This window comes from Rhinolophus ferrumequinum, chromosome 20 (assembly GCF_004115265.2).
Source record: "Rhinolophus ferrumequinum isolate MPI-CBG mRhiFer1 chromosome 20, mRhiFer1_v1.p, whole genome shotgun sequence".
NCBI lineage: Eukaryota > Metazoa > Chordata > Mammalia > Chiroptera > Rhinolophidae > Rhinolophus > Rhinolophus ferrumequinum.
This window is the reverse complement of record NC_046303.1, coordinates 41,251,320-41,267,705: the sequence shown is the minus strand read 5'-3', so window position 1 is coordinate 41,267,705 and position 16,386 is coordinate 41,251,320. Positions and strand designations below refer to the sequence as shown.

Below are 16,386 nucleotides of genomic sequence, written 5' to 3'. Positions count from 1 at the left end.
TTGGAAGATGTAGGGAAGTTCACTTTCTCATGGATATATGTAACAATTTAGAAGTGGTGATCTTTCCTAGAACGTAATTTATCTTATCTCGAAACAGTAGCTCTCAGCCTCTATCCAGACGTCAAACTTCCCATCTCTGACTTTCTGATAATTCAGGAGTTTGAAAACTGGCCATTTGGTACAGGATTTGGGAAGATCCCTTCCTAGAGGTCAGAATTAGAACTCGGATTGCATTTTTCCTCGTGGGGGGGGGAAGAAAATTAAAATTAAATGTTACAATTAACACTACAGATAACATGGCTTTTGATTGCAACCTCGGAACCCAACAATTTGATATTGTATCTATAAAGAAAACAAATTGAAAGTAAACTTTGACTAAAGTCAAATCTTTTTAAAATAGAATATCCATGTTGCATTATACTACAACTTTACAAGCACTTCATATATTTAAAAAGACCTCCTCATACAAACATTCAGTTAATCCTCCTACTAACCCAAGGTGTTTGGCAGAGAACATGTTATTATTACTTTTCAAGTGATGTCATCATTCCAGTGTAAATGACTGCCCAGCTCATCTCATCCACACGGGGATACTTTCCTTTATTTAGTAAATGAGGCCCTCTACCTGACCCAGAATTCCCAACTCCTTTCATCTGTGTCTGAATTCTTATTCTTCACAGGCCCAGCTCAAATACTTCTGTTTTCATGAAGCTAGTCATGATACCCCACAGCTGACAGTGACGATTTCTTCCTTGGATTTCATAGCACTTTCTTTCTGCCATGAATAAATAGATTTGGAATCAGAAGATTTGGTTTGGGTTCTGCTTGGCTATTTACCATCAGGGTGATCCTAACAAGCAAACTAACCACAGTAACCACTTGAACACAAGTTTTCTCATTAGTGTAATACAGAAAACAGAATATATGCCCATAGAATTATTTGGAATTTCAGTTTTGATAAAACAAATAGGAAAGAACTATGTGAACTATAAAACCCTATAAAAAGTTACTTTCAGACAGACAGACACACACACACACACACACACACACACACACACACACATTTTTTTTTTCTTTCTTATGTACATCTTTTATTTCCCCTATTTTCTGGTTGAAGGGAGACTAATAAATACTTGATTCTGTCACAGCGCTCATTGGTGCTTCACAACTAAGTATTTTATACAAATTTCTAAAGTGAATGAAGGACTGAAGATATAAATACCTTAGTCAAAGTAAGTTTCATGAAGCAGAATGCTCATCACTACCAGATAAACGTGGAACACCAAAATCTGATTTCAACATCTCTCTAATCTCATTGCCCATTTCTTCCTCCTCACCACGTTAGCCAACCTAGATTTATCTGTGATTTCCTAAATACTCCCTGCATTATTCTGGCTCTAAGTCTTGAACCAAATCATTACTCCCTTTCACATCCTTCGTCTGTTAAAACACTATCTACCCTTATACACTTAGCTCAAATACCATTTTCTCCAGGAAGCATTCCTTAATCTCACACACTGAAAATGACACTTCCTACTCTAAAGTCCACAGTATTTGTTCATCTCTCTCACGACCATTATCATTTGACCACATATTAGATTTCCTGGTGCATGTATTATCTAACCTAGTACACTTTGATCATGTTAAGATCAGCATTATGTTTTAGTTATCTTTATATCCCACTGAACATGCAATAAAATGTCTCCCATACAGTAGGTACTCAAATAATATTAATATATATGGCCTGAATGTCCAACTGGAGGTGTCTACCTTGTGAATTGCCATGAAAACATGACAAACATTTTACAAAATGTTTGAAATAATTATTACGGTACATTCCTGTCAAGATAGTATATTATGGGCAGAAACATATCTTTACTATAATTTAAAAAGTTACAAATGCATAAACAAACTACCTCCTGATTTGCAATCTGATTTCCTCAATAACTTGAATGCAGTATGTTCTTATTAGTTACAATTTTATCATTAAGGAATGACTTATTTAAAAAGTTAAGGTACTCAATGTGACATCTGAATAAAAGAGCAAAAGATACTTTAGAAAATAACAGGAGGTTGATACATTTTAAATATACATCATTTTCATCTTTCATCATTTCAAGTATCCAAACTAACATAAGAGCTACCATTAATCCTCATTATTATATCATAACATAGATTTCCTTTACAACAAGGGTATACATGTGTCTTCTTTCAGGGATATTTAAACCACATAATCCTCCGTTGTCCACTGTCAGTTTTTTCCTGGGCTGTTCCAGACATAATGTACACAGAGCCCAGTAACAGCCGTCCTCTACATGGGCTAAATAGTTTCTGTGCCTTCTCACTGGGTAGGGGCTACCAGATTTCTTTTAAAAATATATTCTTTTAGACCCTAAGCCTCTTTATTTTCACTTTATATTATTATCTCATCTTCACTGTGTTACTTCTTAACTCCAGAGTATTTGAGTTTTTCTGCTGTTTTTTTTTTTTCCATTTTTGTCTCTTCCCCCCACCCCAAGTATCACCAAACTTGACCTATGAAAATGCTATTTTACTCAAGTCTTTGAGTGGTAAGTTAACATTAACTGGCTTGCTGAGAGCTACTTTACCATCTTCAATCAGAATAAACAATCTTGAATTCATTTGTGTCACCACTGGGCCCTATTTTATAATTTCGTATGTCAGGAAGGCTTATCCAAAGACTTGGAGATATCAACTGTGGTCCTTCTGAGAAGACGCCCATCAACGTTGAACCTGCTCTAATGACCTCTTCATTTTATGAACTGACACTATTATTAATGACCCTCCACCAATGAGGGAAGCATGCCCTCATAGGGGATATCAAAATCATTGACATGTGTATTGAACTTTACATTAAAATTGCATTTAGAATTTGAAAATATTGTCTGTGTTTTTCCCAGCATGAATATGACCCCAGTTGACAGTATCATAATTTTGACAGGTAGGAGCATGAATGTAAAAGTTAAAGTAATACCATTGGATATTAAGTAACAAACAGTGTGGATCTTCCACATAGAATGCAATGAGTAAATGCTCAGCATCTTTCAATCAATTGCTATTTGCTTTATTTTATATACCAAAATTTATCAGAAACTGTGGCAATATTCTGGGCTTATTATTGAAGAAAATGTTTTTAAAAATTCTAATTTACAACTGGCAAGAAGAAAAAGAGGAGGGGAAGCAGGCAAGAACCAGAGAAAAACACCACCATCCTATGATATCAGAGATACACTCAGCATCATTTGCAGAAGACACCAACATAGTTGAATAAAATGAATAAAAACACACTCACCTCGGTTAAATGAGGGTTGGGATTAAAACCACAGAGACTACAGACAGTGGTGTGACACCCAGTGCATGTGCTAAAATTGGCCTTTTCTGGAACGTGCAGCAGAAGTTCAGTGATATTGCAAAGAGGACAGATGATTTTAGGGAGGCCTTGTACTGGAGTCTGTGCTGCAGATGGAGAAGTCGGTGGCTGCAGAGGTTTCCCAGCTCCTGTTTGGCTTACTGGTTTTGTAGACTGCTGAGCGGAGGGCTTGGCTGGGCCAGACTGCTGAGCGGAGGGCTTGGCTGGGCCAGGCTGCTGAGCGGAGGGCTTTGCTGGCCCAGGCTGCTGAGCGGAGGGCTTTGCTGGGCCAGGCTGTTGAGCGGAGGGCTTTGCTGGGCCAGGCTGCTGAGGTGGGGGCTTTGCTGGGCCAGGCTGCTGAGGTGGGGGCTTTGCTGGGCCAGGGTGCTGAGGTGGGGGCTTGGCTGGCCCAGGCTGCTGAGCAGGAGTCTTTCCTGGCCCAGGCTGCTGAGTCACAGACTTCAGTGGCCCAGCCTGCTGTGCTGGAGTCTTTGCAGGCCCAGGTGGCTGAGTTGTAGAATGTGGCCCAGGTTGGTGAGCTGGGGATTTTGGTGTCCCCGGCTGCTGGGCTGGGGTCTTTGCTGGCCCTGGAGGCTGAGCTGGGGACTTGGGCCCTGCCTGCTGAGCTGCGGCCTTTGTTGTCCCTGGTGGCTGGGCTGGGGGCTTTGCTGTCTGCTGTTGAGATAACTTTGCGGTCCCTGGCTGTGCAGCTGGGGCCTTCACTGGCCCTGGTTGCTGAGCTGAGGGCTTTGCAGGTCCAGGCTGTGGTGTGGAAAGTTTTTCAGGTCCAGGCTGCTGGACTGGAGGTTTTCCAGGACTTACTTGCTGAGTCGGTGGTTTAGATGGGCTTTGCAGTGAGGGTTTGATTGATTCTCCCCTTACTGTGTCTGACAGTTTAGTCTGAGGCCTGGTTGCATCTCTTTGAAGTGGCAATTTTGCCTGGTCTGTCTGAGGGGCCTGGGTAAGCCCCTGAGTGGGCTTTCCTGCCCCTGGAGTTTGTGACTTAATGTTTTCTGGTTGTTGAGAAGATAGTGATTTGGGAGCATCGTCTTGCTGAGGTGGGGCCCTCACAGGTCCTTGCTGCTTCGGAAATGCCTTGGGTGACTGTTGTTGTGATGGGGGTTTTGGGATTCCTTCAGGTTTTCCTTGTTCCTTCAGAGCTACTTTTTGTTTCTTGGCGGTTTCTTCCTGGGATACATCAGAATCTGATATCAAATCAAAAGGATTGAATTTATTTACAACAGAGGAGACAGCACTTAAGGGGTTAACCTCTGAGAGGAAGCCAGGCATCATACTAGACTTGTGCTCTTCCTTAAAATCAGTTCTGGACTTAGATTCTTTCAAGCTAATAGTGGAAGGACTCCTTCCGGGCAATTTCTGCTCTGACCTCAAAGTGTCTGTCGTTCTGCTTTTACTGAGACCAGGCTGAGCTGGGCGCCCAGGGTCTGGTGGTTTTCCCGGTTGCTTTGGAGGATGACTACTATCCAACTCTTGTTTCCTAGAAGAGTGAAACAAAAAGAAATGAAAATTATCCCAACTCAGAATAATATTAAAAAGCTTAAATTTCTTCTACCCTGAAAATGTTGAATGTGTAAATATAACTAGAATCAATTTTTGCAGCATTCTGTAAGTGATCATAAAACTTTTAATGTCTTTGTTACTTTTTCTTTATAGTTCCAGGATAGGGATTTTTCAACAAGAAGGTGCAGAAAAGAGGTGGAAACCCCAAAACAATACTTGCTACTATGAGTGACAAAAAAATTAAAGTATTGATTTAGAAAGTATTCATAAAAAACAATTTACATTTATACTTTAGAATATGGCACTTAAAACCTAATTAATATATTAACTCAATAAATTAATGCAACATGATGTTCTAGTACATTCATGTTCATACAGTGTATCCTTGTTGATCAGAAGTTATGGTCAAAGAAGGTTAATCTCTCAAATACTAGCAGCACTAAGAAGTAAAAATATTCACTTTAAAATGTGCGAGTTTACTGCAACTGTCTTGTTGTTTTGTTTTCTTTTTACTTGATTACAAGCATTTACACTAGTTACATAAAGCACACAATGTGACATCAGGGAAGTTTCTAGTAAGGAGGTTACAAGATGTCTTTCCAGAGACTCTGAGAAAGACGATCATCTATTTAACTTTATCCTATTCTGTCTAAAAAGGTAATATTCATCAAATATTACCCTTATTAAACTTTATAGAATGAGCATTCTTACTTTGATTAGACATTTTGAGAAACAGTTCCATTTAATTCTTTTTTTCCAACAGCTAATTCTTAATCTCAGATCTCTTTGCTAGGTAACAATAGATGCTTAAAGCACTCTCAATATAGTCTAGTATACAAATAGCAACAAGCCAGTTCTGGAAAGTATTAAAACTTTCCTTTTCTATTAGGTTGGTGGAAAAGTAATTGTGGTTCTTGCAATTATTTTTAACCTTTTAAACCACAATTACTTTTGCACCAACCTAATACAATACTTATTAATGCTATTGTTAGATTATTGGTATTATGCACTGACACTGATTTTAAAATGTAACAATTAATTTGCAAGATTTAATTCGTAGACAAATATACAATACGGATTTTTTAAAAGGTTTTGGAAACAAGATCAAATTTAAATGACTATGCTAAATAATTAAAATAGTTGTTTCTTATATATACTTTTAGCCAAAAATCGAGTACATGATTTTTTTTTTACATAAGCCATTCTCTACTTATAAAGTTGGAACTAATAACAACATGCCACATTAGAATTGTAGGAAAAAAATAAAATTATAAGTATTTTGTTTGATTTATGTAGCGCTTTAATTTTGGAAAAGATTTATTTCTTTTTAATTAAAAGAAAAAAAGGAGTAAAAAATAAAGTGATTAAGTAGCACTTATATGAGATGATCACAGGAAAGTTGGACGTGTTTTCGTTTATTTTGTCAAAATTTACCAGCTAATGGACCAGAAGAAATTTTAAATTGCAGATAATTTGATAGTATCAATTAGGTTTCTGAAATTCCCTTATTAACACAGAAATTTGTGTATGGCTCAAGATGTAAGGAATAGTAGAAATACAGAAGTATTATTTCTAACTAGCAAAGGTCAGAAAGAAAATATAGATGGAAATGTACACGCACAGTAACTTTCTAATAAAAGATGAATCAACAGAATTCTTAGTTCTGGCAACTTCCTCCAGGAAAAAAGATGTTACAAAAACTTTACATGTTACTATGTCTCTGAAGCCTTTACTGAAACAAGGAACTAAAGTCATCACCGTAATTCAATCCAATAGTTCTAAAATATCTTTTAAAACGCGCTGCTATATCTTTCCATTTGGAGAAAAATAACTGTGAATGTTTCTCTATAAGCCTCCCTATGTGCTACCTTTCACATGAAGGCAGTAGTGCCACACTAAAACAAACCTAAAATAGATTATTTTCAAAAAGCTCCACGATTTGGATCTTTACGTTATTCTAGAAATGTTCCACATACAATTAATAAATGTGACCACTCCCTTGAAGGGCACATGCTTAGGGTCTCCATGACAGAAGTGACGAGCCTGTAAGTAATTATTTAGGCATTTTATTGAATTGGCTCCCTTATACAGAGTCCTAGAAATCTATATTTAAACGGAGTACCAAAAAATACATTTTTAATTTAATGAAATGGTCCTCTCGTGAAAATACTATTAATCATCGGTTTTGTTATATTATTTCACTTAATCCAACATCTGTACAAAACAAACAAACTTCATGAATTCCAAATATTTATGATAACAATATAAAGCAAAATTTAAAGCAAGGTGCTTATATCAGAAATAAATGCTTACGCGTCCTACAAATATAAGTTGTATTATATTATAGAATCCCCCAGTGAGAAAATATCTATATACCTCTAAAGATTGCCCTACAACTTAAACTTAGTTTTTTTGGTATAATTATGTAAATAATCAGAAAACATAGAGTTCTAGAAGTGAGAAATATACATACAATTATTAAGAGAAAAATATAGGCTTAATACCAAATAAAAACATAAAGATGTCTTAGCAAACTGTGATCTTTTGGTGAATTTTTGCTTGGTATCACAGTTGTTCTGTTATACAGGAAAATTGACTAAAATGCAATCTGTGTCTTCTGTACTAGAGTATGAACTCCTAGACAGAGAATGTATTTCACTCATCTTTGCATCACCGAAACCAATACCTGGCAACTACTGTGTTTTCCCGAAAATAAGACCTAACTGGAAAATAAGCCCCAGCATGATTTTTCAGGATGACATCCCCTGAACATAAGCCCTAAGGTGTCTTTTGGAGCAAAAATTAATATAAGACCTGGTCTTATTTTCGGGGAAACAGGGTAGTAGATAAGCATTAATGTTTGATGAGTGAATAACAATGAGTGAATGAATGAATGAACATGCTACGTTTTATTTCATTCTAGATTGTTTCGTGAATTCTTTTCACTTCAAATTGTTATACAGGCCTTCTGAGATATAAATGGAACAGTCCACGTTCAATTTAGAACCTACACTTGGCCTTCTTCTGTAAAAAGAAAAACAATTGTGGAGGTGCCTAGCCAGTAGGGAGGCCTAAAGGAATGCTAAAGATAATAATTGATTCAGTCAGAATTCTTATAAAATATTCTACTAATCAGAAGTGTTTTCAGTAAAGCTTTTTCATATGACATATCTGTAGCTATAAACAAAGTTAAGTAGAAGAAGTAATAATATTGCATTTCCATGGGTCTACAATGAATCAAAAATTCAGGAGCATTTCATTTGTATCCTGCAGCTTCTAGCTGGTAACTAACTACCCATGTTTTACGCATCCCCCCTTTTCTTTTTACTATTGTCATCCCTAGATTAACATAGATTAGCAAAGAAAATGGTTCAGCTACAAATGAGGTAAACAAGTATTCACGTGTAAGAATGTAAAAGCAGTTGGAATGTTAATTATTTTGTTAATAGAACATAATAGGCAATGACAGTTCACTTGACAGCGCTGAGTCACATAAAATTTTATATTAGGAATATAAGAAACTTTAGGAATCCATTTTAATATTGCAGAGGATACTAGGACTTAAAGAGGCTAAGAAATTAATTCAAGGTTACAAAATTAGTCACAGAATTATTGTGTGCTGATTCCTGGGGTTAGATAGGGGGATTTCCACTACATTGCACTGACTTCTCCATATGTAAAAGAATACGGATACATCAATTAACTCATATTAATGAATATTTCAATACACAACTTGTCTGTAGCCATTATTGCCAGTGCTATTCACTGCTAATATTAATATTACTACTCTTTATATTTATAGCGTTTCTTCATATTAAAATTCAAATAATTTTTAATTGATCCTCACAATGATTTTACAAGACAGGCAAGAAGTATCCCTTGCCTTATTTAGAGAAAGAAACTGAGGCACATATGGCTGAGAAGTATATATAACTTACCATGAGTCAGTTCAAATTAATAGAATAAGAATCTAGGTTCTTGGGCTCTCAACCCTTATTTCTAAATAAAAAATAATAATAAAAATCAAATCCCACCATGTCTAACTCACAGTGCTTAATCTCTTAAAATTTCAAATTACTTGGTTACACTTTCTTATATATATTTAAATTAATGTGTTTCTAAATATCTAAATGATGAACCAAGTGTTTCTTTGGTTATCACATAAGGGAATAACAACTTTCCAAAAACTATGTGCCTTTTAAAGAAATCTTTCAGTAAAATACAAGCAGGTTCAGTAAAAACCAGAAACATACTGAATAAAGCTTTTACCAATAATGGTTTAAGCCACAGATTACCTATTAGTAAGAATTCTACATAACAAAATTATCAATAGAGAGCTTTAAAAGTATGTTATCTGATACAAATACTGCATAAAACATCATAGTTTCATAGGATGAAATAATGTTTTTCAGCCACTCTCTGAAAGAAGAAAAGTTAGGAGTTTAGAAATCAAAGCTCACACTTTTCTCGGTATTTGTAACCAGCATACAAAACCTGTTGCTTGTGCCTTTTAGGAAATATTGCAGAAGAGCTGGCATATATAAAAGTATTGTACTTCATTATTATTCTATGAAAATTTTATATATGGATATTCAAAATACTTTCCAAGTCACGTTTCCATTAGTAAAGACAAACAATATATACCATAAGCTGTACTACTTAAGGCTTTTTAACCAAAAGAAATAGCCCCAAAACACAGAAAAATATATTCAACACAAAGGAGCTAGTTTAACTAGTAGGGGTGGTTTCATTTCCACAAAATAGGGTTTTTACCTGATAGATTTTAGGTATTTTGGATTTTATGTGAAAAATAATGTCACTACGTATAAAACATTTTATATTTCTCCTATATTAAATTTAATATTGTAATTATTTGATAAAATTATATGCATATAACTTATCTGATAGTTCCTAGGTTAAAAGGGTTATTTTATTTTATTTTATGGAGTATAAGAATCTACACCTATATACCAGCTCTTTTACATTTTCAATTCCTCAAATGAAAATTGTAAGTTTCCCTTCAGCTATCATAAAGCAGAAACGGTTTCAGGACCATGGACAGAGAACTATTCTCTGTGGGAGGGTGCAAAGTTAAAGGGTTTGTTTACAATAATAAAGGAAGGGCCGGCACAATGATTATAGCCTCCTAGTACTCTAATTAGAAACAACTAATTTATTACGACGAAGAAAAATGGAGCGCTAGAGAAGGAAATTAATGTTAATATTACAGATTAGCTCTTAATTGCCCATACAAGTTTTCATTTATTTGCTTTGTCTTTAAAAGTATGTATTAGAAAGTAATTTTAAGATAACACAAATTGACATGGTCTTCCACAAACTGTAAGACACTTTTGTATATAAAAGGGCAGTGACTTAAAAAATAGTATATGCTAATTCAGAAATACATGTACAGCACCTGCTCTGCTGTGACCAAACCATCTGTTTAATGCCACAACAAAATTTTGCCCCCCCCCATTAAAATATAAAAGGTGTATTTATTCTATACCTTCTACCTAAAAAGCTCCCAATTTCCTCTGAGGGCAGAGTGAAAAGGATAAAACACCTCCAGGGGAATTAATAGTATTTTTATAGAAATATTTTGACATCATTTAGAGAGAAAAAGACCCCAAAATGTCTGAGGAGGTTTAAACAGAGACAGGTAAACACCCAGTTCTACCCATTTCCCAACACGTCTGTTTTGTATTTATGGAAGACTTCCAGATTAGTAAAACACTGGAGGGCGTCTCTCCACGCCATCCTAGAAGGAAAAGGTACCAAAAGGCCAAAAATCACAACCTAAAATCACAGTTCCAAGAACGCAACCTTTGACTATCCCACCAGAAACTCTACAATGCATCATTTTTATTCTGCCATCAGAAGGCTTATAATCTCTTTATCGCCACTTCATTAGGGAGAATAAAATGAACGGAGACGACATATATGTACTGCCGTGCTGGCACATACAGGCTGGCACATATGTGCACGGGAAGCTGTACATATATGCCCGGACATATACATCATGCTGTGCGTGCCTGTGCATGGAAGGCGGCTCCGCAGCGGCAGGGGGGACGCTTCCCTTGGGCAGCCCCTGCGCCCTTGACATGACAGCGGCGATCTGTCTCCTCTCCTCTTCGCTCAGCTGGCTCAGATCCGCCTCCATGCCGGCCGGGATCACCGTGTGCAAGGGGCTCCCCGCCCCGCCAGCCCCTCCTCCGGAGGCCGCTGCCGCTGCTGCCGCCAGCCCTTCGGGGAGCCCTTCCCCTTCCAGGCTCGCCTCATTGCCCATGGCTCCGGGAGGCTCGGGGCCGCCGCGCTTCCACCTTGCACTGCGTCCCTCTCGGGAAGCCGGCGGCCCGAGGAGCAACCGGAGCCGGGTCCGCCGCGAGGCGTGCAGGCGGCGGAGTCCCTGGGCTCCGGACCGGGCAGCGCTCCCCGGAACGTCAGGCGGGGTTTAGTCCAGCTCGCAGGTGATGCCCGCAACCTCCTCCATGTTGGACAACGCCAGGCAACCTTTGCAGAAGACAACTCCCCGATGCCGCCTCTGCGCCCCGAGCCGGGGAGAAACAGATCTGAACTGTACCAGCCGGCGCCCGTCTGCCCCTCCCTCCGCGCCCCGCCTCCTCCAAGTGCGCATGCCCCTTTCGGAACAGGTGATGCCCACGCCCCCGCCTACCCAGCTCTGCGTCGCTCCGTATCCTTCCTCACTGTCTGCACCGATTTAAAGGAACCCAGCGAGAGCACAGATAAAAACCTGGACGAAACAACTGTGGTTTCTTTCAGGCATATTTCAGGATGCGTCAACCTGACTTACAGCGGACAGAGTTCAAGGTGGGCGCAAGGGGCAGGAGGGAAAGTGTCCCCTGCTTTGACTCACGGGATTTGTAGTTTCTTTTTTTCTTTCTTTTTTAAAGAAGGGTTTTAAAAGATGAATGGGTTCAGGTAACTGGAAATGAACAGGAAAAACCTCTGATACCTTTGGGACAATCTTTCTAAAAAGGAGCAAAAACTGGCCCTTTTCATTTAGATCTTTCCCGGAAAAATTAGTTGAAAACCTTAGTTACAACATCAGTAAACAGGTAAGATTTTTGAATGCTTATAACTGTTGTACCCTAAAAGGACTACGCAAAAGTAAAGGATTGTGGGAAATTGTCGATAGGATACTGTAGTAAGATACATTGTAGAATACTGAAATCTTACAGGAGTGTGAAATTTTGAAAACATGAGTTCAATTACTTTTTTGTACAAATGTGGTCAGAAGAACCCAAAAAGGTAATTTGTATATTCACACAGCTGGTTAGTAGCAGAGATATAACTAATTAACCACTCTTTTGGCCCCGCTCCCCACCTACCCCCAGCACACTGTTATCTTGCTACTACATTTCTTAGAAGGAAATGTTTTAGTTCAGCACTGAATCTGCCCCAATTTTCCTACCTACCTTTTCTAACGAAGTGGACTTAAGGTCCCAATTGTTGAAGTTCAAGAAAATGAAAAGCTAACAATCAGGAGTGAATAAACAAATAAATAAGTTGCTCAGAAAGTAAGTTTCCAAATTTTTGCAATGATAATTATAATAACTTAACATTGTGCATCCCATTTGTATCAAAACTAAAAAGTGGCACAGTTATAACAATGTGTGACTACCTGACTATAGCTAGTCATCAGATGAAGTATCATTACTGGTTGAGTTCCTACAAAAACTTTGCATAAACTTTGATTCTCTCATTAAAAAACTGAGGTATGACTTCCAAAGTCAAAGCTGCAAAGAGTCATTCATTTAAATAAAGAAGAGAATGCTCACTTCATACAAACACATCAAGCTGAGGCAACCTGACATTCTGACACACACACCTGGAGGCAAACATTATGGTCATACCTCCTAGAAATGAATTTGCTTCAAAACAGAAGATAATTAGGTACAAATCCTGAATCATAATGCCTTCTCTGACAAAATTAGGAACTGCTCCATGGCCCACGCTGCCCTGTGAATCAGTAACACTCCAGATGAAGGTAACAAGGGAGAAGAGTCATACACTGGCTATTTTCTCATAATATGTTCAAGTTTTATGAGAATAAAATATATTTGATGTATTCACATCCACAAACCACAAGCTAAAAAAAAGTAAGATAAATACGGTTTCAAACTTCAGCATCAAATAGTGGTTAAATTGAAAAAAACATATTGTTAACTCCACATTTTCTTCCATTGTAGATGAAAAGGAGTCTGTGAAGTAATAATAGGAAGCGGTAATTAATATGCAAAGTAATGATGCTAGCCTAAACAAAAAGTAATCATGTGTAAGATGGGAATATTATAGCCCATTGTGCAAAACAAATGTGCATTTACCTTCTCCTTCCCTCCTTTCTCCCAGCAGCAAGTATCTCCAAAAAACAGGAAAATTGGGATATATGGTGAGAAGAAGAAATGTACTGTGAAGACAAAGATATGATGATACTTGGGAAATATTTTGGTTGTTGATTTTTTTTTTTTTAATGACTTTGCCTTTGGGATCTTTATAACTGAGTTTCAAATAACATTTCTGTTCTTGAATCCTCCAGTTGGGCTTATGGTTGGTTGTGCTTGGGAGGTGTTTCTGATCTAAAGAGAAATGCTGCATCCTTTATGTGTGGATTTTCAGAAATCTGAGGGTACAAGAATGAGGAGTTAAATGCTGTAGACAACTTTATCGAGTTTCTCCTTGCTTACCCAGAAAAATATAATTTGTTTCATTTTGCAAATTAGTGGTGCTATATTCAAAATATTTGTTGATCCCTATTTGTCATGTCATTACTCTCATGATCATTTATTTGAATTTACATTTAATTTAACAAGCTGATATTTCAGCATTAAGTCACTCAGCTTGATAGGTGGGTAAAGAAAAGAATTAATTTCTGAAAACCTCCACTGTTATATACCATGATGTTTTCTAAAATGACTTCTCAACTCCACAAAACCAGATCTTTTCCTTTTGTTTAATTCTTGTCTCATTTTTCCTGGTAGTTTCTATTTTGGTAGATTAGAACCAATCTAAATGTGACAGGTAACAACTAAACATAACTAGATGATTCATTGGAATGGGATGGTCCAGTCTACCTGTGTCCTTGCAGATACCATTGAGCCTGGTATAAAATCAAATAGACCACCTTATGTGTGGTCACATGTGCAATACTTGAATAAATTAAATATTCTACAAACATTGAAGTTGGAATAGTTTTTATTAACTATAGAGAAATGTGTAGGCTCACTAGTTTTTATAAACCTACAATTAAATAATCTTCATATAATTTAACTAAAAATAAGGTACATTCATTAAACTCTATTTAGCAAGCAGTAATTTGAATATTGATTACTTACTAACTTCCCATTATATCATTATTAAAACCATTATAATAATGCTAGTGAGTGTTTTGTAAAATAGGTCCTTACATAAGCTAAATTTGAGAGTATAAATAGATTCAACCTCTCTGGAAAATAATTTGGCAATACTTTTCAAGAGCCTTAGAAAGATTCATAAGCTATGATACACTTCTGAAAATCAGTCATCAAGAGATCATTTGAGTTACAAAAATGAATCTGTGAAAGAAATGTTCACTATAGTATTATTTATAACAATAATAAATTAAAACACTCATTACTGCATCAATATAGAATGAAGAAGTAAAATCTGGTATTAGATGATAGTATTTTATGAAGATATTCATTTAATATCTTTTAAAGAGTTCATTATAAGAAAATTTTATAAAGTATACATGGGGTAAATTCTCATAAAGTTCTGTAGTAATAAATGTGCTCCCCCAAATTGAAACTACTAAAATGCATAGGAAAAAAAAAACAGGAAACAAATCAAGCCAATGAAACCTAACCTGTATATATATTTAATGGCAGAACCATGGGTAATTTTACCTTTTCTCTCCACTTTTCTATATTTTCCAATTTTCCCAAAGTGGATTTGCAGGTGTTTTTTTAAATTTTGTTTAGTTTTTTTTTTTTTTTTGGTACAACAGCACCATTAATTGTTGCTAATCATTTTTTAATACAACAAAAATAACATAAACTGGTAAACTAGGGAATAAAAATGCTAACATCTTTTTCTAACATATACCCTCTGTAGAGCTGAAAAGAAAATCACATAGCATATACTATAATAGTGATTTTATGTGATGTGATGAGTGACAAAACTCATATTACTTTTATACTTTCTATATTTAAAAGTCGTTGTGTTTTAGTGTATGTGTGGTTGTATATCTTCATGTTTGTGTAAGTATACACAAAGACATTTTTTATATAGTACATATCTTTTTGAATGTTCCTTCTCTAACAAAAGGTAAGAAAAGATTTTATTAAACTAGGGGAACAGGACCGTGTAGTAGCTTAAGGTCCAATATGATTTTTTGCTATGGCTGAGCTGCTTCTCAATTGCTGCTCTCAGCCATTTTTGTTAGCTCTGCTCTAAAATGACATTTGCAGCTAGAGTAGAAGAAATTCAAGTGAGATTACAGTTGATTATACTGTCTTCTCAATTTTGAGGGGGAAAAAAACGTGAAGCATTTTAGAGAAAAGTTTGATAAATTTATTTTTGAATTCTAACATCTGGAATATCAGGCAGTTTCTTTCCCTTTATACTTATTCCAAACTCGATCTGTAATTTAAAATAAAAGACAAAATAGCTTGTATTTAAAATACGTTCCTATGGACAGAGGATGTACAAAATATTAGGAATAAAATTAGTTTCTATGTCACTTTCAATATTACTTTATAAACTGAAAATTACTAATAAGTCTTAAGGTTATAACTTAGATGATTCAGCATTATTCACCCATTTTTTAAATACGCTTTAGAATTCAGAACCTACTCTTTGGAAAACGGGGACTGTGTGTATGTCTTCTTGATTTTTGTTTGACAGTGTCTGACTTGAAATCCTAGCTTTGCCATTTTATACCTATTTAGGTTATGCAGCACTGACTTTTCAGAATTTGAGTTTCTTCAACTCTAAAAATGGGGAAAATAATATACTACCTCTTAGGGTTCTTGTGATAATTAAATGAGAAAAAGATGGGTATACACTTGTAAACCAGGAAACACATTGTCATAGTTGTGGCAGATTGTCATTCTCCTGCTCCACAATGAATCACACCTCCCTGTGTCCACTGCCCTCCACAGTAGGATTGACTGCCATATGTCTGATCAAATGGTAGGGTCTGTTTCCTCGCCCCTGGGCTAGAACTGAACTCCTGCCTTGTTTTTTACCAAAGAATGTGAGAGTGGCATGTAAGCTCCCCGGCTAGCCTTCCAATCTGACCCTCTTCATACCAGAAGACCTCTATGCCCTGACGAAGTTCTGGAGGTGACTCCATGAGCAGAGGAGCCCAGCTGCCCCAGCCGCCAGCTGAGGCCCTAAGGAGTCCCCTTGGAGCACCTTGCTTCAGCTGAGGTACCTGCAAACTATAGTCACAGTGAACCACGTGAAACCAACAGAAGTACTACCCAATCAATCAA

General features: G+C 36.8%; 1 protein-coding gene across 3 annotated transcripts in view; it reads right to left on the bottom strand.

Annotated features, from left to right (window-relative positions):
* The window catches only part of PCLO (piccolo presynaptic cytomatrix protein), a 383,134-nt gene extending 371,651 nt beyond the window's left edge, over nucleotides 1-11,483 (bottom strand). For all 3 annotated transcript variants that reach the window (XM_033088047.1, XM_033088046.1, XM_033088045.1), the window contains exons 1-2: nucleotides 10,924-11,483; nucleotides 3,314-4,868 (exon numbers count right to left, since the gene is read on the bottom strand). In XM_033088047.1, coding sequence (XP_032943938.1) covers nucleotides 3,314-4,868; nucleotides 10,924-11,177 — 1,809 coding nt within the window. In that variant the 5' untranslated portion in view covers nucleotides 11,178-11,483. The remainder of the gene's footprint in view (nucleotides 1-3,313; nucleotides 4,869-10,923) is intronic.
* Nucleotides 11,484-16,386: the final 4,903 nt, after the last annotated feature.